The 25,339-nt window shown below is 40.6% G+C and overlaps 1 protein-coding gene across 3 annotated transcripts in view; it reads left to right on the forward strand.

The window, feature by feature from the left end:
* GLRB (glycine receptor beta) overlaps positions 1-10,909 on the forward strand; it is a 45,061-nt gene extending 34,152 nt beyond the window's left edge. For all 3 annotated transcript variants that reach the window (XM_088528085.1, XM_088528086.1, XM_088528087.1), the window contains one exon: positions 9,688-10,909. In XM_088528085.1, coding sequence (XP_088384211.1) covers positions 9,688-9,984 — 297 coding nt within the window. In that variant the 3' untranslated portion in view covers positions 9,985-10,909. The remainder of the gene's footprint in view (positions 1-9,687) is intronic.
* Positions 10,910-25,339: the final 14,430 nt, after the last annotated feature.

Raw genomic sequence — 25,339 nt, forward strand, 5'->3', positions numbered from 1 at the left:
TTAGGGAGGAAATAGAAGTTTTATCGCAGAATGCGGAAACCCTGCCCTAAAATAAAGCTGGCATTATCCAGAGGACATTATCACAAAACAGTGCACTTCACTACCATAATTCTCAGCCTATAGGAGAGTCTCCTGAAATCGTTTTGGCGGACAACCAGGCTCAGTTTGGAATAACCCCATGCCTGCTTTGACTTGTGTCACAAGCAATTCCTTAACCCCAGGCAACATGGGAATTATAAGCAGAAGAAAACATGGCACAGCTACAGTTTGGCTTCCGCTGAACAGAGTGTGATAATTGCGTTTAACAATGTGAGAGATCCCAGCTTCAGCTCTTTCTTGTGACAAAATAGTTTAGTTGCAGCAATCCAACAGAGCAGCATAAAATCTTTATTCCTTTTCTGGAGTACTGAAAATGTTTAAAGATACAGCAGGATCAGTGAAAATATTGATAAAGGACTGCAGGTGTTCTATACTTTGAACAAAAGCGTGTTGGTAAATTACTGACTGTCCTGAGTGTGTAAACCTTAAAAGGTGTGCAAGGTGCTTGCCAGTCATAGCCATAAAGAGAAAAAAAAACAAGCAAACAAACCAACAAAACACTTCTCTTATCTGATGCCATTCTGCCATTTTTTAATAAATATTTACTAAAAGAGAAGGTTGGGTATACAGTGCTTGTGAAGGCTTAGAGGAAGAGGAGTTACTGTCCACAGAAACTGTGCAGCATTTCCCATGAATGACGTCTTCAGCTGAAGATTCTGGGGACTCAGTCCTTAGTCTCTTCTCCAAGATTTTGTGGTGCCAGCATGTCTCATGTTTGACCTGCATATTTCAGTGTGTTCCCTGTCAGAGATGTTTAACATTAGACTATGTATGTACTGTATTTATATAAACTCTGTGGAAACTCTGCAACAATAATATGTGCTGGACATACATACAGAATCTTGGTCATTTGTGCCAAGCTGATGATGATTATGCAGATAATTATAAAACATTCATTTGCTTTGTTGAAAAGATGCCTTCGTTGCCCTAAAAGCCATCCCTGTGTTTGAGTCATGTCCCCACCTTATTGCTTGTGTCCAGTCAGCTGTTCTGAAATACAGCCTACTTGGGAACAGCTCTTCTGGCCCTGCGATTCCTGGGAAGGTCATCAGGTGGAAAGAGAGCCCAGACAGCGAATCATACAGCGATTAGAGCGCCCAGTACAGTGTTATCAGCACGCTTTGGGGAGCCGGTGCGCTGAGGCCAAGGATAACACTAGTGATAATTTAGCTGAGCTGAAAGTTTAGAGAAACTTTCAAGAAATAGCAGGACAGTAGTTGGCTTCTCAGGTCACTTAGGAGTCACGTGGTCAATTTGCAAAATTGAGAGGATTGCTTTGTGTTAAAGAAAAAACTCTGAGCAACCCTCAATTCATTCTGTGGTAACTTAATAAATCAGAATTCAGTTCCAAAAGTGATGATTTTAAAAGTTTGAGGAACAGGAGAAGTAATTGGCAGGCGGAGGACTAGTGGAGCAGAGTGATTGACAGGCAGGGTGGCTGCTCGTCTAGAGTTCCTGAAGTGCCCCCTTTCAATTAGAAGTGCAAAACTTAGCTGAAGAAGATATATGAGCCCAGATTAACAACTGGGAAAGATTGTGTTCAATAACAGGAAAGATGGGGGACTTAGGTGAGCCTATGTATGACCTTAGGAGAAAAGGAGGACAATTTGGAACTCCAACCCTGGAGTGAATGTGCATCTCTAGAAATGTTTGAGCGCTGTTAGGATACGATCCTAATTCTTTGATCATAAGAGGAATACAAAAATTTGAATACACAAAATCCTGAAACATGGGAGTTGATACTAAGGCAAAGGGGATGGAGGGAATAGCTGGATGTTGGGGTGGGAAGGTGACAAGCACAGGGAAGATTAGAGTCAACAAGGATTACTAGCAACTTCCTACAACCCATTAAGTGGTTGTTTGTGGGGCACACAAGCATGTAGGAATTCATATTTTACTGTTTCCAGTCCTCATGGAACAACTTGTTTTCATTTGCTTGGACCATTTATGAAAGAGAAAAAAGGGATCTGGTGTGAAGGCTTGACATCTTTAATATTAAAAGAACATATTCCTAATAAAACCACACCTAAAAATACAATCAGCTATTGTCCCTTTTATCACAAGAAATTGGATGAAGGGATAAACTTTTCCTCAAAACTAAAACCTTGATGCCTTTTGAAGGTAATGAAAAGAGCTTCCTTGCAACAGAACCTGCAAGCATCCAGCTGGGAATTCTCAAATGGAAGCACAGTGATCATGACTGATAGTCACCAATAATCATAGTAAAGATGGCAAGATATGTATGTGTTTATACATATGTATTGTCATGCTTACAATTTGAGAATCAAAGCTGGAGAAAACCTTCCATGGATGCACAGAACTGGCATAGATGCATGGATGCAAATCCTGGGTTCTCACTGAGGCTCTCAAGAGCCAATGCTTTATGACATCCTTCTTCCCTCCAACTTGAAAGATCAATACCATTTTAAGACCATGGGCTCATCAATATGTCAGTCTCATTAAAGTCAAATGATACATCTGCCAAAATCACCAGGAGGCTGTTGAAAGAAAATCACCCTGAATCTATAGAAAGAAGAGAAAAATCATAAGCGCTTTAGTGGTTTTGCTAGAAGCTCTAATGACCATGTATTTACAGAAGAAGCCGTTAAAAAGAATATTTTGGCTCCTTTAGCTCATTGTGCCTGCAAGGAGCTGCTGCTCTAAGCACAGAAGAAAATTATGCAAGCTGGTGGCAACCATTGGCAGTGTTTTTCACTGGGAAACCTCAGTAGGAGTTTGAGCGTGTCTCCTAGCAATGCTAACATCATGCAGCGAGAAAAACAAGCAGAAAGGGAAATGTTTTGGAGATGAATCAGTTTCTCTTTGCTGTCACTCGTGGAGGGATTACAAGGAGAGATGGCACTCTTAGCTGTAACAACACCCTTCAGTTTGGAAAATCACATTTTCATCAAGCCCATTTATAGGAACTGTCCCACACAGATAATCTGCTGATGACGGAAGTGAACATTTGCTAAAAGAATGACTCTGGGAAATGATGAATACTTCTATACAAGTGATGATAATAACCCTAAAGAGAAACTGTGAGAAACTTGCCTCATCTTGTCAGAGCTGCACCTAAGCTCTGAAAAATGATATATGTGATTTTTCATCTCTATTGTTTTATAGTATGGCTTCTATTGATTTTTAATATGTCTGACCACTCAGGCTGAACTGTAGTGATCTGATATTAGAATCATAGAATCATAGAATCATAGAATGCTTAGGGTTGGAAGGGACCTCTAGAGATCATCTAGTCCAACCCCCCTGCACACGCAGGGACACCTAAAGCACGTGGCACAGGGTGGCATCCAAGCGGGTTTTGAAGATCTCCAGAGAAGGAGACTCCACAACCTCTCTGGGCAGCCTGTTCCAGTGCTCTGGCACCCTCACTGTTAAGAAATTTTGCCTTAAGTTCCTATGGAATTTTTGATGTTTCAGTTTCCGGCCATTTCCTCTAGTCCTATCAGTGGCCACCACTGAAAAGAGACCATCCCCGTCCTCTGCACTCCCTCCCTTGAGGTATTTATATACACTGATTAGATCCCCTCTCAGCCTTCTCTTCTCCAGCTGAACAGGCCCAGCTCCCTCAGCCTCTCCTCACAGGGCAGATGTTCCAGGCCCCTGATCATCCTTGTAGCCCTGCGCTGGACTCTCTCCAGCAGCTCCACATCCCTCTTGTCCTGTGGAGCCCAGAACTGGACACAATACTCCAGATGTGGCCTCACCAGGGCTGAGTAGAGGGGCAGGATCACCTCCCTCGACCTGCTGGACATGCTCTTCTTAATGCACCCCAGGATCCCATTGGCCTTCTTGGCCACGAGGGCACACTGCTGCCTCATGGTCAACTTATCATCCACCATGACACCCAGGTCTTTCTCCGCAGAGGTGCTCTCCACAAGGTCGGTCCCCAGCCTGTACTGGTGTCTGGGGTTATTCCTCCCCAGGTGCAGGACCTTGCACTTGGCCTTGTTGAATTGCATGAGGTTTCTCTCCGCCCAGTTGTCCAGTCTGTCCAGGTCCCTCTGGATGGCAGCGCAGCCCTCTGGGGTATCGGCTACTCCTCCCAGTTTGGTATCATCAGCAAACTTGCTGAGGGAGCACTCTGTGCCTTCATCCAGGTCATTGATGAATAAATTGAACAGGACTGGACCAAGGACTGACCCCTGGGGGACCCCACTAGCCACAGGCCTCCAACTAGACTCTGCACCGCTGATCACCACTCTCTGGGCCCTGCCATCCAGCCAGTTCCTAATCCATCTCACTGTCCACTCATCTATCCCACACTTCCGGAGCTTGTCCAGGAGGATGTTGTGAGGGACGGTGTCAAAAGCCTTGGTGAAGTCGAGATAGACGACATCCACCGCTCTCCCCTCGTCTATCCAGCCGGTCATTTCATCATAGAAGGCTATCAGGTTAGTCAGGCAAGATTTTCCCTTGGTGAATCCATGCTGACTACTCTTGAGCACCTTCTTGTCCTCCATGTGCCTGGAGACAACAGCCAGTATGAGCCGTTCCATCACTTTTCCGGGGACGGAGGTGAGGCTGACTGGCCTGTAGTTGCCTGATTTCTCCAGATTTTCATGTAGAACCATCAGAATTCTAGTTTGCATTTTGTCTTGTACACAAAAACACCAACTAAAGTGTATTTTAATAGTTGCTAACAGAAGTTCAGGTACAGAGTAGGTACTTTCTGTTCTAGTAGCTCATGCATCCATCCTTGGATATCTTCAGAACATGACTGTAAAAATGCCCAGAACAACCTCTTCTTGTTGACCCTGCATTGATCAGGGATCTTGGACTAGATGATCTCCAGAGGTCTCTTCCAAACTCAGCTATTCTATCATCCTGTGCTATATTGTTTTTAGATATTATTTGTGGTGTGCTTTGTAGTTGAGAATTTGCAAGCAGTATAATATGTGGGATGTGATACCAGATTCCTGCTGAACTGCACTAGACTCATCAGTCTCAGGAGTTACGAATGCTGTACAATCATCACTTTGTTGACTAGCCTTGCATCTGTCATTATGATAACAGCAAAGTTCAGTAAATCAGTATTTCAGGAAAAAATGCAATAAACATTAATAAACAGATTCTGTTAGAACTGCTGCTTCATTTTGTAGGGAAGACTCTTACAGAACTGGGAGAGCTGGTGGTAGATTTGCCCTGCAAAACAGGTTGGATGCTGCAGAAAAGAGAATTTCCTGGCCAAGAAAATTTGCTATGTGGGGCAGAGATTGCTGCATCACAGGAAGGAGAGGCTTTAGCTTGAGGGACTCATGCTGAGGCCTGAGAGGCTACCAGTGCTATAATATGGTTGAAACTTCTCTAGAAATTACAGACAATGCATTTCTGATCTCAAAAATTCCTGCATCCCCAAGGGTGGAGCTTCTTGCATATCTGAAAACTATTTTGATTCATCTGGAAGGAATAATTTAAATGAAATACTAGAAATGATTCTGGTGAGCTGTTTAAGAATGTTCCAAAAGGAACATTCCTTATGGAAGGAGAGGAGAGGAGAGGAGAGGAGAGGAGAGGAGAGGAGAGGAGAGGAGAGGAGAGGAGAGGAGAGGAGAGGAGAGGAGAGGAGAGGAGAGGAGAGGGGAGGGGAGGGGAGAGGAGAGGAGAGGAGAGGAGAGGAGAGGAGAGGAGAGGAGAGGAGAGGAGAGGAGAGGAGAAGAGAGGCAACTACGCTTTGAGCATTTGCTTTTTCTTTTTCCTGGCAAAAGGAGATATTGATAGCAATATATATGTAGTTGAAATGTAGAAAATGTAGGAAGTAGATGTAGAGACATGTGGGAAAAACAAAAAGACATGGGAAACCATTCTTAACATATATGTGGGCATTAGGAAGTTATTTTACTATAATAAGAATGAATAACTAATAACAAGAATATTGATCTAATTCTAGATAGAGATATTGTAAGTGTCAGGCATTAACAGTAAAAGCAAAAAAGCTGGACAAATATCCTGGTCTGTGGCAAAAACCCAGATATATTCGGATCAGATAATGATGAAATAGCTTCTATCGACATTTGCTGATGAGGATGTTAATCAGTAGCTATTAAAGTTAGATGTTTTAAAATCAGGATGTCAATTTAGCTTGCCTCTAGGATTTTTTAAAGAGCTGATCCGTGAATGCTATGGAACTTTAATGTTGATTTTTTAATACATGTTTTAAAACTGGGAGAATTCCAAAAGACTGCAAGGAGCTAACTTTGTGCCAGTACTTTTAAAGGCTAAATGGGATAACATAAATAATTGCAAGCCTGACACCCATCTGGGGGAAATATTGAACAGTTAACATGGGCCTATAAATAGATACTATTTATAGTTATTAATTAGTATTAATATTAGTCATATTTCAGCCCATGTTCACAAATAAATTTCAATAAATATCTCAGTGAAATTACATCTGATCTGCATGTTTATTTACTTAACCAAATTGAAGATAATTTTTGTAAAGATTCTCAGTGAGGTTGACAACAGCAATGGTGCTGAGGCAAGGTGTTCTGAGGAACATTTGACTTGGCTTCCTATACCAGACTGAGGCTCTGACGCGCTCGGTTATGTAAAAGGTGAGAATGGATGATCACAACGGACCCTCTGGCTTCTCGGAGTCACTCTTAGGTGTTTTTGAAGTGTTAATCAGAGCGCGGGTGTCCTATGTGACACGTAAGGCAAGGTGGCCCAGTCCTGGCAGAAACTGGAACTAGCCCGGCGTTCTGGGACAGGCCCCGAGAGCCGCGTGGCCCCTCCTCAGCCTCCCCCATCCTCATCCTCGGCACCGGTGGGAACAGGAGCAGCCGCCCGGCTCCCGGGACAGGTTGTTTCTGGGACAAGGGCAGGACGCTCGCTCTTCAGTGACGTCCATGTCCCAAACCGCTCCTCGTTCGCTCCAGGGAAGAGGCCACGGATCTGGCGGGAGCGTTTGGCCCACTGCTGTCTGCTGGGCACTGCTGAGGCAGGATAAAGCAAACGCTATGAAATGTCACAATAAAGCAGAAGCGATAGGACAGGTGTGGAAGCCTTTAATGGTCCTTTACTCTCTTCACAAATCTTCACGTGTGCTGCTTTAAAATCACGATCTGTGGTTTCATTTGATTTTCCATGGAATTGTCCTTATAGCCTTTGGTAGGTGTCAGGAATGTGGTTATGCTTCTAACACAAACCAAGTTTATCAGTATTAATAAAAACCAGATAAGATACATTTCATTTACATTTTTTTTCATTTTGTTTCTGGGAAACTGTTGGCAAATTAAAAAGAGTTTAGATAAAAACAACATAAATATTTAAGAATTAAAGAGATTGTTATATTAGATGAAATTAAAAAAGATGTCTAGGCAGCAACTGAATATAGAAAACAGAAACACATTAGATGTGTAAACCCAGGGAAATTAAAGAAATTATTTTTCTCAAAGAGCATAATTAAGTAACATACACATTAAAAGAGAAAAATTTGGGACAGTTGCTCTTTTAAGGAATACGGTGTCACTCTGATAAATGAGTGCTGCAGCTGATACTGAACTAAGTAAAGCTCTGTGTGAACACACTGTGAGCAATCCCATAGCTGAAGGAGTAGGTGACCTAGAAGCTCTTCCTCGATTCTGCTTCCTGCAAGTGAATGAGAACAAACCTGGAAAAGCCTTTACAAGAATTGCATTCTAAATCCTGGAGCTGGAATATACTGGGCTGTGTGAAGAGAGCACTTGTACTTGAATTAGCATCACTAGGTTTAACAATACACCTTTGAGAGCATAAGGAATGTATTAAAGTGTGCAAATGCAAAAGGGCCTATAGTTTCATAATTGCTATTTCCTTTAACAGGCTTATTAAATCGTACTAATTTTGAGCATGGAAAAAACAGGAATTTGATAAAGAGCTAATGAGCTAATATTCTTATGACTCTTTACTTAACTTGCCCCTTAGTCCTGCATGTTACCCTTCCGTTACACAAGGGTATGGTTCACATCTTAATTGCACAGGGTTGGAAGGAGCCTCTCAGATCGTTAAGTCTAATCCCTAGCAGCCATGTCATATAGTATCACATGGTCATGTTAAAAATATGCTCCAGAATATTTTAAATATTTATTTAATCATTTAGTAATCATTTTAAATAATAATCCATGAGTCTGGTACTACATTTCACCATAATTATTTTAATTATTTACAATATGTGATAAAGCAAATATGCTGAACCATCAACCTAGAACTGCAGAAAAAAAAAATGCAGGAAAGTCATGAAAGTAAAATGCCTGAAGGCACCGTGGTTGAGACAGGCTGCTGAGGAGGAGCACGGGAGCTTTCGGAAGAACCACGTTTTAGGGGATCAGTGACTCTAGGAAGCCCTAGGATAGACTTCTCTTAATGATATTTATCATTATGTATAAGCAAATTTGTTAACCAGCATTTTTCCAATTAAATTTCAGGTTATATTTGTGAACAAAGAGCATTGTTAAAAATGCAGTTTTGTTTCCTAACCTGCATTCTTTTCCTTTCCTTTTCCTTTCCTTTTCCTTTCCTTTCCTTCCCTTTCCTTCCCTTTCCTTTCCTTCCTCTCTTTTTTTTTTCCTATGTGCTTTGTATAGTCCAAATTAGATGAAGCACAGGGAGACTTTTACCAAAATCACAAAGCACAGTTACTGCTGCTGGTGCCTTATAAATAGTCTCCAAATCCCTTCAGGCTCTGTAAGGAGTGTGGAGTTGTCCTCTTGGAGATTTGTTGCACCTGAAATAAAAGCTCTCTAAAACCCAAGGAAGGGAATATAGGATGTTTTTTTACTTCTAAACACTCCAGTCTGAAGGACACCGAATGTCTTTTTTTTCTTTTAAATACTCACTGTGTGTGCCAGCAGGATTGTCTGGTCTGTAAAAGACAGTGATTCACTTGGGGTTATTCCTTAATTTCAAGAGCACAGGGAAAGCTTGACCGAGTTGCAAGACAGGCAGGTGTTGAGTGGCTCCGTTTGTACCTCCCGGTTATGTCACCCTCCCGCGTACCAGCGGGGTGCAGCATCTTCGTTAGTTGTCTTTTTAGAGGCATCAAGCACTACAGATAGAAAAAAGCTGCAAGATGGTTATTTAGGATGAGATTTGTGATCTTGAACTACCTAGAACACAGAACTAATTTGTAGTTCCAACTTCATTTGTTGGACCAAACACTGTGTTTGGTTAATTGGGGGTTTAATTCTGGTTGGAGCTTCGAGACCTCAGACAAATCCAAGTATTGAATTACATCTGTCTTGCAGTATCAAGTTATCATCAGCACAGAATCCATTTCCAAAACTGTTTTCTGCAAAAATAGTTTCTCCCCTCATATTGTCTTCAAATGGAGGAGTCTAATGACAGCAGGTTGTGCAGCATGAGGTACCTTGTGCATGAAAAATTGTGCAATTATGAATGTTTAGGTTACTTTATGTGATTGACTGATCATCCTCAAGTACTTCATAATGCAGCCATTCAGCACATTAAGCTGAAAGAGTGAATTCCTATCAGCAAGTGTGTTTGCTTGTGGCGTTCTCTAGCAGCTGCACTGTTTGTGGATGGAATATGATGAGCGGATCATGATTCCCCTCACTCTTTATTTCGTAGGTTGGTGAGACCAGATGCAAAAAAGTTTGCACTTCGAAATCTGATCTGAGATCCAATGATTTCAGCATTGTTGGAAGCTTGCCAAGAGATTTTGAATTATCAAATTATGACTGTTATGGGAAGCCCATTGAAGTCAACAATGGGCTCGGGAAATCTCAAGCCAAGAACAACAAGAAGCCTCCTCCTCCCAAGCCTGTCATTCCATCAGCAGCAAAGCGAATCGATCTTTATGCAAGAGCACTGTTTCCTTTTTGCTTCTTGTTCTTCAATGTCATATACTGGTCGATATATTTATGATGAATCTTTTTCATATGTGTAAAATAGACCCCATCTCATCACCCTCTTCCAGTCATGAAGGCCACTGTGTGAAATTATTTGCATTTGCAAAGCAATATGTTGCATTTTGATGCCATGTGATTGTACTGAAAATATGGCATCTGAAATTTGAATGAAAGCATGACAACGCAATGTCTGTGCTCCAACTAATGTTGTATATAACTGTACAGCATACATCCTGCTTTAGGAATACATGAAGGGTAACACACACTACATTATGAAGCTGAATAACTCTTCAGTTATTAGTAACCTACAGAGATTTAAAGTGTTTCTGACAATGAAACTGATGTGCACGTTGAGTATTATTAAAATCAGTATTCTAGTGTATGTAGTATCTAACAGCTTTTCTGAGAACTTTCAGAGAAAAGAACATACTGTTCCTATATAATTTTAGATGACACTGTTGAAGAAAAAGCTAAGTTGTGATTTCTATGATTTAGTCTTTGTGAGGACAGTATTGAATAAGCTGATCTTCTCTATGTGGAAAAAAAAATCAGAGAATTGCTAATTTTGTAAAATCAGCTTATTTAGAAGTATTCAGTTGCATCCACCCAGCACACTTCAGAAGTGTGTGAGAGTATGTTGAAATAAAATACTGGGCCAAATTTTTATTTGCTGTGTCTTTAGGCTCAAGCTAGACATAATATACCAAAAGCAAATAAGTCACTTCCCTAAACTAAAGCAAATGTTTTGGAGAAACATCACAAGAAACAGTTAAGGATTAGGATATATTACATATTTTTACATGACTCTGTCCTCTGGCTTATCTTCTTTAGTGTCTTGCAAGCTTGCTGTATATAAGTCACAATTTCTTTACCGTTGAATTTGGTATGTCTTTCTTATTTTATTTATCCCCCTGAAGTTTGAAATCCCTCAGTTCAAAGAAGCCGGCTGGTCCCATGGCACATTTTGTCAGCAGTTACGCTCCTTGATTTGCCCATCAAAGCACAGATGATCACACCACTGGTAGAAGGGAAGAATTGTTGAAGGGTGTGAGGGGCCAAGTGTGTTAAATATGTAAAGAATCCTTGCCCATATACCAGAACTTATTTCATTGCAACTTTTAGGAAAACAAGGTCCTAAGCATTAAACTGTTTTGAGAGACTGCTGTCTGTTTGCAAAAGGAAAATACGTAACATTAGGACCATAGAAATTCCCTACTGTGTGTAGGACAGGAATAGGTACTCGTGGTCTCCGGTGGATTCTAGGATTCACTCCTTTGAAACGCTAAGTTATGAGGTGAAGCAGTGAAACGAGAGCTCCCTGTAGGGATGGTGTCCACGTGGTGGATGATGTTCTCCAGGAGCGCACGGGGTCTGCGCCTCAGCCCTTGTGAACATGCTGCAGGGAAACCTTTCTGAACTGGTAAAATTGGAGCATCACATTTGCTTGAAATATTGAAGTAAGGCAGTTTTCACAGAGGGAAACAGGAACTGTTGTCTTCTCTAGGAGAGGAAGGAACCGCCCTGAGTAACTGGAGCCGTCCCTAGGGTGTCTGTCCCGTTGTGCTGCGCTGCCTTCCTGCACAGCATGTGCTGAGCAGGGGCCCAGCTCGGGTGGGCTCTGCCAGCCCTCCTGTCCCGCCGCCCGCCACGCCAGCACGGGCCCTGTGCGCGGAGCGTGCACGGCAGGAGCTCAGGAGGCTGCACAAGGAGAACGGGACGAGTCCCCCTGCAGTCACTGGGCACGAGACCGGTCCGCGTGCAGACAGGTCTTGTTAACCATTGGCATCTCGTGACCCACAGAGAATGCTGCCTTTAGAACGACTCTGTGCAAAGACTGCATCTCAGCTCTGCTACCACCTCAAACATGTTTGGCTTGCTGTTTTTGAGGTTCTCCATAGTTATGGGCCTAATATTTTTAATACCTCTTATGATACAAATTCGCATACATGCCTCTCATTCCTGATTATAGAAGCGGCAAGTCATACCTGGATTGAAACGAATTATCGTCTAGAATATGGTTAGCTCATTTTCAGCCCCCTTCCTTGCCATTTACTCATGGACATTCAGGGTACTGCTTTGCTAGGCAGTTACAGTGGAGCCTTTGGATTTCTTTCTGATGAGAGGAAATCCCAGTTGTTACTGGACTGTGTTGAACTGGAAAGGTTGCTGGGGGCCAAAGCTAGTACCATCAAGGTCTAGTTCAGAGTTTGGTATTTTTTCTATTGAAAGTATTGGGGTAAGAGATTCTAAGAAGCAATAAGGATAATTCAAAGAGAGGAAGTAGGAGAGGCATAACTTTTTACATACAATCAGAGTGCTATATTTATAGACATTATTTATTCTCATACTTGTATTTTTTCTTACGATATTAGAGAACAAAAAATAATTATCTTGTGTTGGATATTATATGACCTTTGAAATATGATTTGCTTGTTGGAACTCTTATAAGATGATTTAGCTGTAACTAATGTCCACAATTTATCTGTATAATTGCAATTATAGATTTTATTGTTAAATTAATGTCTGTTTCTTCTTGCTTTCTTGTGCATACTTGATGCCTTTGTATTTATCATAAAACATTTAATCAATAATACATCATAATTGTTTTCCAACTCGCACAAAAGGATGCAAAAGGAATGTGTACTACAAGATAAATGCTTTCCTTCATGATAGTAGAAAAATACTGACAGAAGCAAAGTTTAGCAGAAAATTTGAAACAAAACTTAAAAGAAAAGATAATATCAACTACAAAGTATTAATATTTTTTCACTTAGACAAGGAAATATTGTAATATTTGTATTATCTCAGAATACATTAACTAGTTCTGCTGAGCAGTAGTAATTGATTTATTTTTCTTCTTTCCACTGAAGATTATTGAGAGTTTTGCATATCATATCACATTATGGTCCTTCAGCACCCTCTAGTTGTAAAGTTCTGTCTATTGACATTTCTGGAATGAAGTGCAAATGTAGAACTATAGTCAATATAGAATATTATTTTATAGTGATATTGTGGGCCAAACTAGTATTAATAAATCCAACATGTAAAATAAGTGGACAAGTCTAGCAACTTGAAATATGAATTTAAATTTGTTGAAATTAAGACATTCAAGTAATAGTAAAACAAAGACTTATAAAGAACATTAGTAATTAGATTAGTTAATCATGATTTCTGCGCAAGCTGCATGGCAGCAGAATCTGTGTCAAAGGAAGGGACCATCTGTGTTTCAGCTGACATTTACTTTTAAGTTCTCCTACCTATTGGTAAGATTTCAAATTTCTGTTCTGTCCTTAATATAGACTTCAGTATCCAGACTCTTAAGCATTTGCAGTAAGGAAAAGGGTTTTTATCACTGTGCTACCTGGCCCAGGCATCTGTTTGCAGAGCCCATAAAATAACCCTCCTTGAAGGAGCATCTAAATGGTTCATTTTTTTCCTTCGACGTGCTATGATCTTTTAAGCATTTTTCTATTTCAGGATCAGAGAACACAGTCAGGCACTTCATCAGGAGTTACTATGGAGGCGAAGTCGTTCGTTGTTTAACTGCGTCCACAAATGCAAGTTACACAATAGGTAAAGATGTGAGTTAGAAGTGTATCAGCTGCTCTGCATTAACTCCCTGTTTGGATGTGTGAAGGGTACAGGGTGGGTATTTTATTTTATTCTCAGGGTGCAATCTAAAGCCACAGCTTACTTTCTCATGCTAGTTAGACTCATACTTGAGTCTTAAAATAAAAAGGTAGCTCCGTAGATTAATATGACACCTCCTCTCTTTTTCTTTCCAGTCTTATTGAAGGTTGTTAATTTTAGCTGAGATGATACGCAGGAGCCTTTTGTCTTCACAGGGAGGAAGAGAGCTTATTTTTTTGCAATTGCATCTTAGAGAAGATTGACCACTTGGAAACACAGGCAAGGACGTCTTACGGTTTTGATGTCTTCAAATTAATTTGGACTCAGTGACAGGAAATGTAGGGGTGAAGTGAGAGCTTCTTCAACGGCCTTCTCTCCATTAAAGACAAGGCACTGACAGCACCTTCAGGAGTTTCAGTGAGAGGACCCGCAAACACCGATCTGTCTGTACGCTCAGAATAAAATGCACTTTTCAGGATTTTATTTTCTAGGAAAATATTTCGCTCTGAAGAGAAACAATACTTAAGCATACTTAAGCAATCTGTCATAGCCATCTAGGTAATTAGTGCGAGACACTATAATAGAGTTGAGACCATTGGTCTTTTCTTCAATTCAAACAATTTACTATTGCAGTTAGGAGATGGCTTGAGCTGAGGATATTTATAGAACAGATAACTCTAAATTATTTATTTTTATGAGAGTGAGACCTGAATAAACGTTATGTCAAGTGATTTTTTTCAGGCTACAGAGATCACCTAGTGCTGAAATGAGTACAAGCCTGGTGTATGGGGGATGAGGGAATAATAGGACACCACTGTCTGATGCTTTTTTATGCTAATTCTGGGATTACAGAAGAGAATGATGAAAAAAAAGAAATTTGGACACAGAGAGATTGATAGTGGTTTTGTGTCTACAGTTCAAATTGCTAACTATACAAATAGCATGCTGTAGCAATCAGCTTCTTTTATATAAATATAAAGAATTCCCCCTTAAAGAGAAAAATTATGCTTCTCTGTAGTGCCAGAAAGATACAGAACTTAATTCTTTTTGTTGCAAACTCCACACTTGAATTGAAGCAATGGAATTTGCAGGAGATGAGGTTTAGTTTCAGGTACATAAATTCCTCGTGCTGCAGTTTGTCTGTCCCACCGTACCAAGCACAGCACGAGCAGCCAGGCTGCGCGCATTAGCCCCTAACCCCGAACCCGGCCTGCGCGGCCGCCCCGTCCCCGTCGCTCGGGGGAGCAGTGCCAGGAGGCAGGACAGGATTGACCCGGCCGCCCCGTCCCCGTCACTCAGGGGAGCAGTGCCAGGAGGCAGCGCAGGACTGACCCGGCCGTCCCTGTCCCCGTCGCTCAGGGGAGCAGTGCCAGGAGGCCGCGCAGGACTGACCCGGCCGTCCCGGGACGCCGCGCGCGCTCCCACGGCGCGATCCGCAGCAGCCCGGGCGGGCGTTCGCCACCTCGCGCCTCCGAAGGGCGCGGGGCCTCCCGTGGCACGGCCAATGCGGGAGCTTGAGTCATTTCTTCCCACTGATGACGCGGAAGATGCCTCCGTGAAATATTCTCTCTCTGTGTCTTGATATCATACGGCATTTCTGCTGTGTGTTTAATATTGTGCTGACAGAAACGTGTACCTGTCGTTCCAAAAATGGAATTCCTTGTTTGAACCAGTATGGGTATAAAAGAATCATTTATCCATGTGAGCATGCACCAGGCTGCCAGCTGAGCGTAGGTCTTAAAGACCATCCCTCTTGCACGTTAAGAGGGTCACTCTATTTAAAGACCCTAACTGTGCTAGTGAATGCCAGTTCAAAACTTTTTAAATGACTAAGGAGGCTTAGACTATAACAGTCTTTTTTGGCTTTTAGGTTGTCTATGGAGGTCAGCCATGGTTTCTGGGCCACCCTGATGGTTTTTCAGAATAGTGTTTCCAAAACCTATTCGGAATTATGGAGAATGGCAGTGACCGGCTCTCTCAAAACAAGGAAGATATGTGAAGGTGCTTCAAGCTGGTTAGTCGAATCTCCTTTGGAGTATTGAGATAGATCTGAAGTTAACTTTGTACCATTAACTAACTATCAACACAGAAAGAGCAGGTATATAAAATGCATATCTTTTAATACTAAAATGTTAATGACCTTTCTGTTCTCTTCCTGCCTGAAAGTAGACTTGGTAGTGGCAGAAAACAGCTAACAAGCCAGCTAAGAGTTTACTAAGAGTTGCTTCCCCATGGGGCTTATGTGCTTAAGCCATATAACACGCTTTGACAAGAATGAATATAAGATTATGGAGTAGAGACAGCAAGGTCTTGGTATAACTCTTTGCCACCTGATCCATTCTTTGTGCTGTGGCAATACATAACGTGTTTGTTCAAAGGCATCTCCATTTGCATGTGTCTCTCTATAAACATCCACAGAGGAACTTGCCTTTCACTTGTTTTCTGCGCCCAAGAAGCCCTCCTTAGTATAGCAGGTCAAGTTGTTGTACCACTGCGCCCAGCAAAAGCTCTTCATCTGAGAAGAATCCACCTCTTAAAACCAGAATTTGAAAAAAAAAAAAAAAAAACCCAAACCTCCCTGCTGAAGCTGCTCCTGCTGCTGAGAAGACAAGCTGTGTGTAGGCAGCCCCGGCGTCCCCACCTTCCTTCCTTCCTTCCTTCCCTGCGTCGTGACAATCAGCAGCTTTTCTCTTCAGCTGTGCGGCTCTGCAGAGCGCTGCTTTTACACAGTTATTTCCTCCACAATCCGCTCCAGCTCCCCCGCCTTCATGTGGTGCAGGCAGAGGAAACGTGTGTGCGTGAAACTGCTGCAGTTTGTCCACGAATGTCCGTGCGGATGGACAGCGACGTGTGGGAAGGGCTGGGACTCCTGGTTCCTCAAACGTTAATGGCACCTACACTATCCATTGTTAGTTACGTCCCTACAACACTGAATTTGGTGTTATTTGGATAAAACTCAAAACTTTGCATACTACATTTTCAAGCTATATGTATTGAATAATGATTTCTTTGTTGAAAGAAATAATGATTTTTCTCTTTCATATGAAGAAGTAAGTAGTTCACGTGAGATTTTGTAAAATGTTGATTTTCTCTATTAACCTCTAAACTTACGTTTGACCCAGAGGCTGGAGAAATTTATTTCTCGGTGTTTAATAAGCCTTACATTGTCATAACAGATTTATCACCATCGCAGGCAGGCTCGCTCTTGCAGATTAATTTGTTTGTTTCTTTGACTCCCAAAGGCCAGCTCATTGGAAAACATTACTTTGAAGACTGGCTATTTCAAAGGCAGAGCACTGACAGAACTGACTGTGAAGACTGATGCTTTGGAGCACTTCCACACTGATGTCTGTTTTCCCTTTGACAAAGCCTGCCTTGCTACCTGCTCCTGCTTCCTACAAACCCTGTTTCACCTCGACCCATTCTGGAGGATGAAAAATGCCAGACGGCTTTTAAAAATATCTGTCTGATGGTGCCAGTGTCTGAAACAACCCTGCTTCCATCCCTCCCCCGGGGCTGCTTCGGGATTGCACTGGTGCAGAAACAATCTTATGTTTTCCAGCTAATACTTCTCCATTGTAAGCTGTGATCTACTTCATGAAGTTAAACTTTAGGGTTTTTTACATCCTTTCTTCATTAATCTATTACTAATTTATTAGTTGATAATTATAAATGTGTTTATCATTTAACAAACAGATTTTTAAAATTTATTTCCATATATATGTGTATTTAGTTTATTAGTTCTTCATTTTTTTCTAAGTGGCTGTTTCACTGAGATGAACATTCATTAAATAAATAAAGTACTTAAGTGAATAAACCAAAATATGTATCAGCTGTCAAGAAGAGGAGTAGAGGATTGCATTGGCTCACCATGCCATTTTTTTTTCACTATGGAAAAAAAATCCTGCTTATTTTCTCCAGACTTAAAGCTCTTCCCATCTTGGTGTCTCACAGGTCAGGAAAGCTTTGAAAGATCTACTGCTGCCTAAATCATTATTGCTGCCAGACAAGTATGTACAAATTCTTGTTATGTACTTGCCCTATATGGTTGCATTGAACATAAACTACACTATAGCTACAAAGGAAACATAAAACAAAATACAGAAGAAAATACATCTGGAGTTCCCAAACCCTGTGTCTTAGCAATAATGTGTTTTTCACACTCTCCACTGGATATTTTTTTGCAACACAGAAGCACTTCATTTAGAAAAATAACAGCAGCAATACCATTGTAATAGTCCCAGACACTGCAGTTTCATGGGAGTATTTTATATTGCTACTGTAGATTACTGAATGTTATGAATTTCACCGTGGGACGTTTTAAACAGAAAATGCATATCCAAGTTGGCAGCACTTTATCTCATCTGCTACCCATAACCATGCTTTATTGCTTTATCATGCACTTCCATATTGTTCCCATTTCAGGAACAGCATTTGAATTGGGATTTTTTCTAATTATATGAGTTATTAAAATATGTTATGACTTACCTTATTTTTTCCACGGGATTGTCAGGAAGAGACAGTATCTTTTTATATTACAGCGTTCTTGTAGCAAGTTTACTAGTCTCCATGAGGAAAGTCTTGATGAAATTAAATAGGTGGAAAGAATTTCATGGAGAGTGCAAATGAAACAGTCAGGAAGAAATCCATTTATGTCAGACTCACACTGAGCGTCTGATGAGAATTGACAATTGGAATAAATTATTTTGGCGGAAAGGAGCTTCCATCCTTAAAACACGGGACAGCATTGAATCTTTCAAGGTTTTTCATTTCTCGGCTGAAGAAAAATACTGCTTTGTGGAAAAGAACAGGCCGTGTAGCCCATAGTGGCCTCGTGTCTTGCCTTACTCGTGTGGTTTTCTGCGATGCATTTTTGCGTGGGTTCATGCTCGAAGAATTCAGTGGATGAAATGCTGTCTCCTCTGATCAGGAGTGGCATGACTGCTGGTAGCGTCCTGTGCATAGGGCACCACTGAAGGCACAGGCTCAGCGCGACTGGGACTTCTTAAGGAAGAAGCGATGGTCGGTGTCTGGTAATTACAAACCCCGATCTCTCTTTCTCACATTTTGTGCGTGTGTGTTTGTGTATGTTTCATCAGGTCTTTATTCTAGTTTCTCCTGCTTCTGTCCATCAGGGAGGATGAGAACCACCTCCCTTCCCGTGACCTAGGCCTCCTTTCTTTGGGCTGCCCGTGGCTGGGATGGTGCAGCCCGTTGCTGTGTGGTGTAAGCTGCCTGCACGTCACACAGCTGGGTTATTTCAGTCTTCAGCACTAGGAGATTTGGGGATATGCAGGAGTGATGTCCACATTTGTCCTCCCCCAGCCATAACATTTCTAGAAATAATCTGGCTCTGATTTCAAATACCTGACGTTCCCCCGCACTTACACATACATTTTCTTTCATTATTGCTGTTATTGTTTGGCATTTATTTTCGATACACATCACTGTCACACAGTGCATTCTTTCTTGTTTTTCTTTTTTTTTATTTCCCTATAAAATAAATCATCATCTGCTATGAAATGTAGAATCTATGGCATAGAGTTAGTTATGTGTGCCATTAGATATTAAATCACATGCTGCAGTAAATCCTTCAGTTATACATTTGAAACAAGTGTTGTAACACCAAATGGAATCAAAAAACGCACTCTAAAAAGAAAATAGCCATAAAGTTCATCTAATATTTTATTAGAATGTTAATATTGGCAATGCTGCACCATAATCAATCATCATATTACTTAGTTCATTATTAGTAAATAAATTGGCCTAAAAAAGTGATACTTAAAATGTACAGATATTTTACCTGAGATTTGTTAGCCAAGTCCTTGAGGTAGGAGGCTCACATTAGCTGATATAATCTTTTAGTTATAGGAAAATATGTCATTTACAGGACAATAATCCAATACTGCTGCAAATGTAATCCTCTGCTTGCCAGACAGCCTGCTGATAATGTGGCACTGTTTTCTACATAGAAAATTCAAATTAAAAATTCCATAGTTTTGTCTTAATCGTAGCTGGGTGACTACCTTCTCCTGGAAAGGGGAAGTTGAGCCTCTTCTTGCCAGAATGCAGGATTTATTTTCCTTACTGACATCCAAAGGCAAAAGATCCCGGGTACCCATGAAGGGTGATGCTGTTCATGGCGTAGTGCAGTAATAATTACCTTAGCCTTGGGTGCCAGACAACTGTTTCCTTGTAGCACCAGATCTTCTATAGTCCAAATGAGACACTGCATTGAGATGAGTTGTAACTAATAAAATAATAAATTAATCAGATGATGAATGGAGGAAATTCCACTCCCAAATATATTTATACTACAGACAATTTTTAGGTACAGTGCTGAGATGTGAAGAAATAATGTTCCCTACTATGTTCCATTCTACTACCTTGTTCCACTGCAGGGCTCGGAGTACTTGGGAGATCTGTGTTTTTCCTTAACTACCTCAAAGACCTGAACTCTTTGCACTGTCAACAAAAGAAGTTTAAACTACTGCCACTGTTCTGTAAAGGAAAAATCAGTCAGTACTAGATGACTTTAGACACACTTCTGATGCTAGAAATTTCTTATCTGTTTAAATTTCCCTTGTTTTTTTCTAAAGGAGGCCTTGTACGCTTTGAGTAAACTCATTTTGTTGCCTTTGACATGGATCCGTTATTGCTGACAATCCTCTCCCATCAGAGCCCTCTTATTAGGAATTCTGAAGCCCCAGGACCCACAGGGCACAGCATGGGCCTTTCCGCAGCTGCGGGTGGATTTTCCTCGGTGTCTGCTGGAGACCTAGGGCCTTTCGATGCCCTGAACGGCCCTTGAACTCCTGCTGCTTCGTGTTCCAACAGCTTGTCTCAGAGATCCAGCCTTTCTAAGCCTTCACTGCCCAATGTACACTGGCTGGTAATGAAACCCTACATTTAAAATCGCTCCAAACCCAGCTATCTGTGCACATCTTTTTTTTTTTTTTTTTTTTTTTTTTTTTTTTTTGCACATATGTCTCATTAGAGCAAAGCAATTAGCAAGGAATAATGTTAGTGTTAGGTTAAATGACAGCTACATAGACACTAATAATTGGCTAGCAGTTAGTTACTCATTTGCCTTTGCAACAAAATGAAATTTTAGTAAAGAAAAACAGAATCTTTTGTGTTGTCCTTGACGCCACAAATATTATAAGCAGAACATTCTGTACTATAAGCTCCACTATTAAATCCTATATTTAAAGCAATTATGCAAGAGGAAGAATGTAATTTTCTCTGTATTTACTGTGATGTAGGGATATCTCACATACTAAGTACATAATTAAGGGCCTCATAAGAATCGCCTTTTTTTACACATCTGTTTTTTTCTGTTTATCTGTTTTTTGTCATAAACACCAAATTGCATCATAATTAATCTCTAGAAAGATATGTCCAAGCAGAAGTGAGAAAAAAATCTCTTTTTTTACCGTGGGGACTAGCTCTGGGATTGAATCGCTAAAGAGTATTTTTTTTTTAATTTAAAATAGCATTTCTGTTGAACACAAGTCTATGTATTTCTGATAACTGGAGTGAACAGCTTCTTGGCAAGAGATTTTTCTCCAAATAAAAGTCACTGATGCCAAACAAGTAAGCAGTGAACCCAAAAGATCTTTCTGTTGCTTCAAGAGCACAATGATAAGAACAAGAGATGATGCTTCAAATCAAAACAGTCCTTTTAATTCATATCGTGCTTCTTTTTTTTTTTTTTTCCAGGAACAGTGTAAGATAGGAGTAGTGAATAGTTAACCAAAACATCTTTGTATCTGTAATTATTATCTTGTCTGAAAAAAATCTATCTATTCCTCTGGTTCTATTTACTTTTAATATTGCTAAGCATTTAATCCCTATGGTCTAATTTCTGCAACAGTACAAATCTGCAAACACTTTATGTTTCATAAAGTACATTATTTAACATTTGCTTGAATGTTTTTGGATGATTGCTATGCATTTTTTGTTTTTTATTTTGTGGGTGTGCGTACAAAAAAATAACAGGGAATGCTGGAGCCGTATTTAATGTCGTAGTTAATTTCTCCTCGTTTTTCATGTCATAGCTATGGTAACGCTATAAAGCCGCAGTACAGTGTTAAACACTCAGCGTAATAACCTACCCAGCATTCAAACTGTGTCCATCCCATGAACATTGCAGTTTTGAAAGCAGGCAGTTTTCACTTGTTCACAACAAAGAAACCCAGCTTTACAGGAATTGCTGCTGAGTGAACCCACGAGCCGTTCCTCGGGTGTCGTAGGACACGTGAAGTCCTCGTACCTGGCCGCTTCAGGACGGCATGGCCATCGCGTTATGGATGGAGACTGAAGCCTGCATATCTCGAGGTGCTTCTGGACTATTCAAAAGGGAAATGCTCTTGAAGAACATGGGAAGTGGGGTTGTCCTTGGCTCCCTCGGCGATCGTGCCTGTGCAAGGCTGTGCAACCATGACATCGCGCTGACGGGTAACGGTCATGCCACCGTGAGAGCTTTCGTTGCTTATAACAGTTCAGGATTCGTGAAGCAATTACCCACATGCAAAACCAGGTCAGGCCTCTGATATTCTCTGACCTTGTCAAGATATCGGCTTTCTAACAGGTTCAAATCCTGAAAAGATCAGCTGAATCCCTCATGTTTCGATGATAAGCAGGGTAGGCATACATTTTGTGGATTGGTTTTGGCACCAAGAATGCGCCCTCTCCGTGTCAAAGATGATGGTTACGTGGTCCCTTTCCCGCGGAGCAGAATCTGTCCCGCCGCGTTGTTCACGCATTACGGCAGCGTCCCTCCGCACGGTGGAACCAGCTCCTGGGATCCCGCGTGCGCAGGGACGGCCTTGCCAATGGCACTCACCGTTCCTGGGCTCCCTGGAGCTCCCGGGTCCCTCTGCTCCTCACCATGCTGAGCGGCACGTGAGCTGTGTGTGATGCCGTGATTACCAGGAAAGATCACCTGCTTTTCAGGAAAAGACTCCTGGTGTCCAGGGAAAGACCCAAGTGGCAGGTGAAGGGAAGCAGAAGAAGAGCTAACCAGACAGGTGCCCCCTCCCGGCTGTCAACAGAGTGGACTATCTCGTTCTGGTCGGTTCTTCATTCTTGGCAGCCTTTGAACATTTTAGCGGGTTGTTTGTAAATGAAGGGAACCGAGACTGAGAGAAGGTTGTTTGACAGCTACCATATTTTAGTAGCATATATTCCACCAGTGCATGAAATCCCATGTCTTCATCAATTCCAGAGGGCTTTTTTATGGGTAATGAGTAATACACTTCTCACAGGTGACAGAATAGATGCAAGGCTTAAAGTAGAATTTCAGTGATTAAGAGCTGACCTAAAGAATGACTATAGGGTTCATATTTCAGGCAGAGACGTCAGCATAGAAAAAGCCATAAGAACTTGAAGAGAATAAAACCATCACTTAGAGTCAAGGAGTCAAGGCTGGCATTGCTAGTGGAACAGATGGGAAAGGTGGCAGATTAGGAGAGAGAGGATCAAGGCTGAACGTTACAGTCTAAAGCAAAGAAAACCCAAAGCATTTGAATTAGCTGTGCTCCACAGCGGGGATATGGATGGTGAAATCAAACTAACAGGAGAGAAAAAGAAAAAAGATGTCTTCATGGCCATGTTTTGAAGAAAAAAACCACGCACAGATGGAAAATCAGGTGAGGAAGGAAAAAGAGAGGTAAAGTATAATAAGAACGGGGTAAGAAATGTGTTTCTTGGGACAATGCAAGACCGTTGGTAGAAATGAGGAGATTCTGACCCTTCTAAATCAAAGACCTTGCCAGACAAGAGTCGTGGATCTAGGATACATAATTTAACCTGAATGAGTGCCTGTTATCATTTTCCAGCTCCTTAATTATACAATTTGCCATAATTTCTGTAGAAAATACTGAAATAATTCATAGGAAACTTTTTTTCCACACATAGAGATAACAGCATATACGTGGCTGATTTTATCTGCAAAATAAATATAACATTTCATATATACAAAGATATAAATATACAAAGATATGTTATACAAATAAAAAGAATATAAATTGCTCAAATAAAACTATTAAATTCCACTTCACCACTTCACTATAAATTTCTTAGTCATTTACCTAAACTAATAACAAACTATACTGTTACTGCCATATGGCAAAAGAAGCTTATGATCCTGTGATTACCACATCACTCTTTTTTTTTGTTTGTTTTTTTACTTTATTTATAATGGTAGGTAATTATGTAGCTTTTTTTTTTTAACTTTATTTATAATGGTAGGTAATTATGTAGCTTTTTTCACTGTCAGTATCATACACCAGAAGTTAGCATAAGCTATTTCCTATCACATAGCATCACTGGGTGTATGAACTGTTTATTGGAACAGCACGTGTTTGTTAATCAGAAGAACAAGCTGAATGAGCATGCGAGATCAAGATGTACTTTTTATTTTGAAAAACCTCAAGATCCAGAATGAACATATGAGACTAAACAATTTAATGGCATACTTTAAGATTTCTTCTCATATATATTCTTCATATATAAATAATTCTGAATACAACAAACACTGATAGCATAGAGAACCAAAAGGGACCACAGTAACTATTTTGCTGGAGCTTTAGCTAGAGATCTCAAAATTTAACTTTTTCAACAGGGATTTTTTGAAAAGAATCTAGTCCTCATTTAATATTTTCCAGTGCTAAATAATTCACTGCACCCGTCAGCATGTGATTGCAACGGTTAATCACAGTCACAGCTAAAGCAGCAAAACAAATTATAAACTTTATTTCTAACCTGAATATGATTAATATCAGCATTAAATTATGGCATTTTTACAGCATCTGTCTCCTAATTAAAATATATTATCAAAGTTGCTTTCCAGAAGTGTGCTCCATGTCATCAAGTCATTCTTAAACCATCTTTTTCGTAAGTACAAGGAGTGATCTCTCAATGTTTCTGAGTGCTGGGCAAACATTCCAGTTCTTCAGTCATTTCTGTGTCTCCCCGTGTCTCCTCTGCTCCCCGTGAATATGTGTGTGTTTGGCTGAATTGCAGGCACTGTCTCACCAAGGATTGTGCCAGGATGAAACAGTGAGGAAATGTTTCCCGATAAACTCCCATTTATTTGTGAATAGTACATATATTAGCCCTCTTGACTTGCTCCTGGACTTCTTCAGGATATTATCCATTATGATCTATTAAATCAAATTTGTCCATGTCTGAATCTTGCAATTTTTGCAATAAGTAGCAATGCTCTCCTGGACGTTTATGGAATCGGGATTAGGCATTCAAGCTTTTAAGGGTTTGACATATTACTTGACAATTGGCCTTCCGTCATCTATCTTTGTTTTCATTATTACTGCTTTGCTGTGTTCCTTTCAACAAGTGATTGATGCCTATTATTAGCAGTCCTTCCATTGATGCTTTATTCACTCTGAATTAATGCATTTTTAGACGAGGGTTTATGATGGATTTAGAAGAATGGACATGACAATATAATTTTCTGGTTTTAAGATTACAATTCTTACTTCCCTCTTGCTAGAGTCTTTCCTGTACAAAAGCATTGGATGTAATTCCCAGTAATTTGTTTTTTTTATACACAATGTTAATGACTATGTCTATTCATAGTATGTGCTCATGAATTACGATCACCTAAAAATTTCTTTTCTCTCCTTTGCCTGCTTGCATCTTTTTGAGTAACATAACACATAGTAACATAAGAGCTATAAAAAATTAGAGAGCTAGAGAAGGCCTTATTTTATAATCAA

This window comes from Tinamus guttatus, unplaced genomic scaffold (genome assembly GCF_059628265.1).
Source record: "Tinamus guttatus ecotype Peru unplaced genomic scaffold, ASM5962826v1 Tinamus_guttatus_pri_ptg000301l, whole genome shotgun sequence".
In the NCBI taxonomy this organism is placed as follows: domain Eukaryota; kingdom Metazoa; phylum Chordata; class Aves; order Tinamiformes; family Tinamidae; genus Tinamus; species Tinamus guttatus.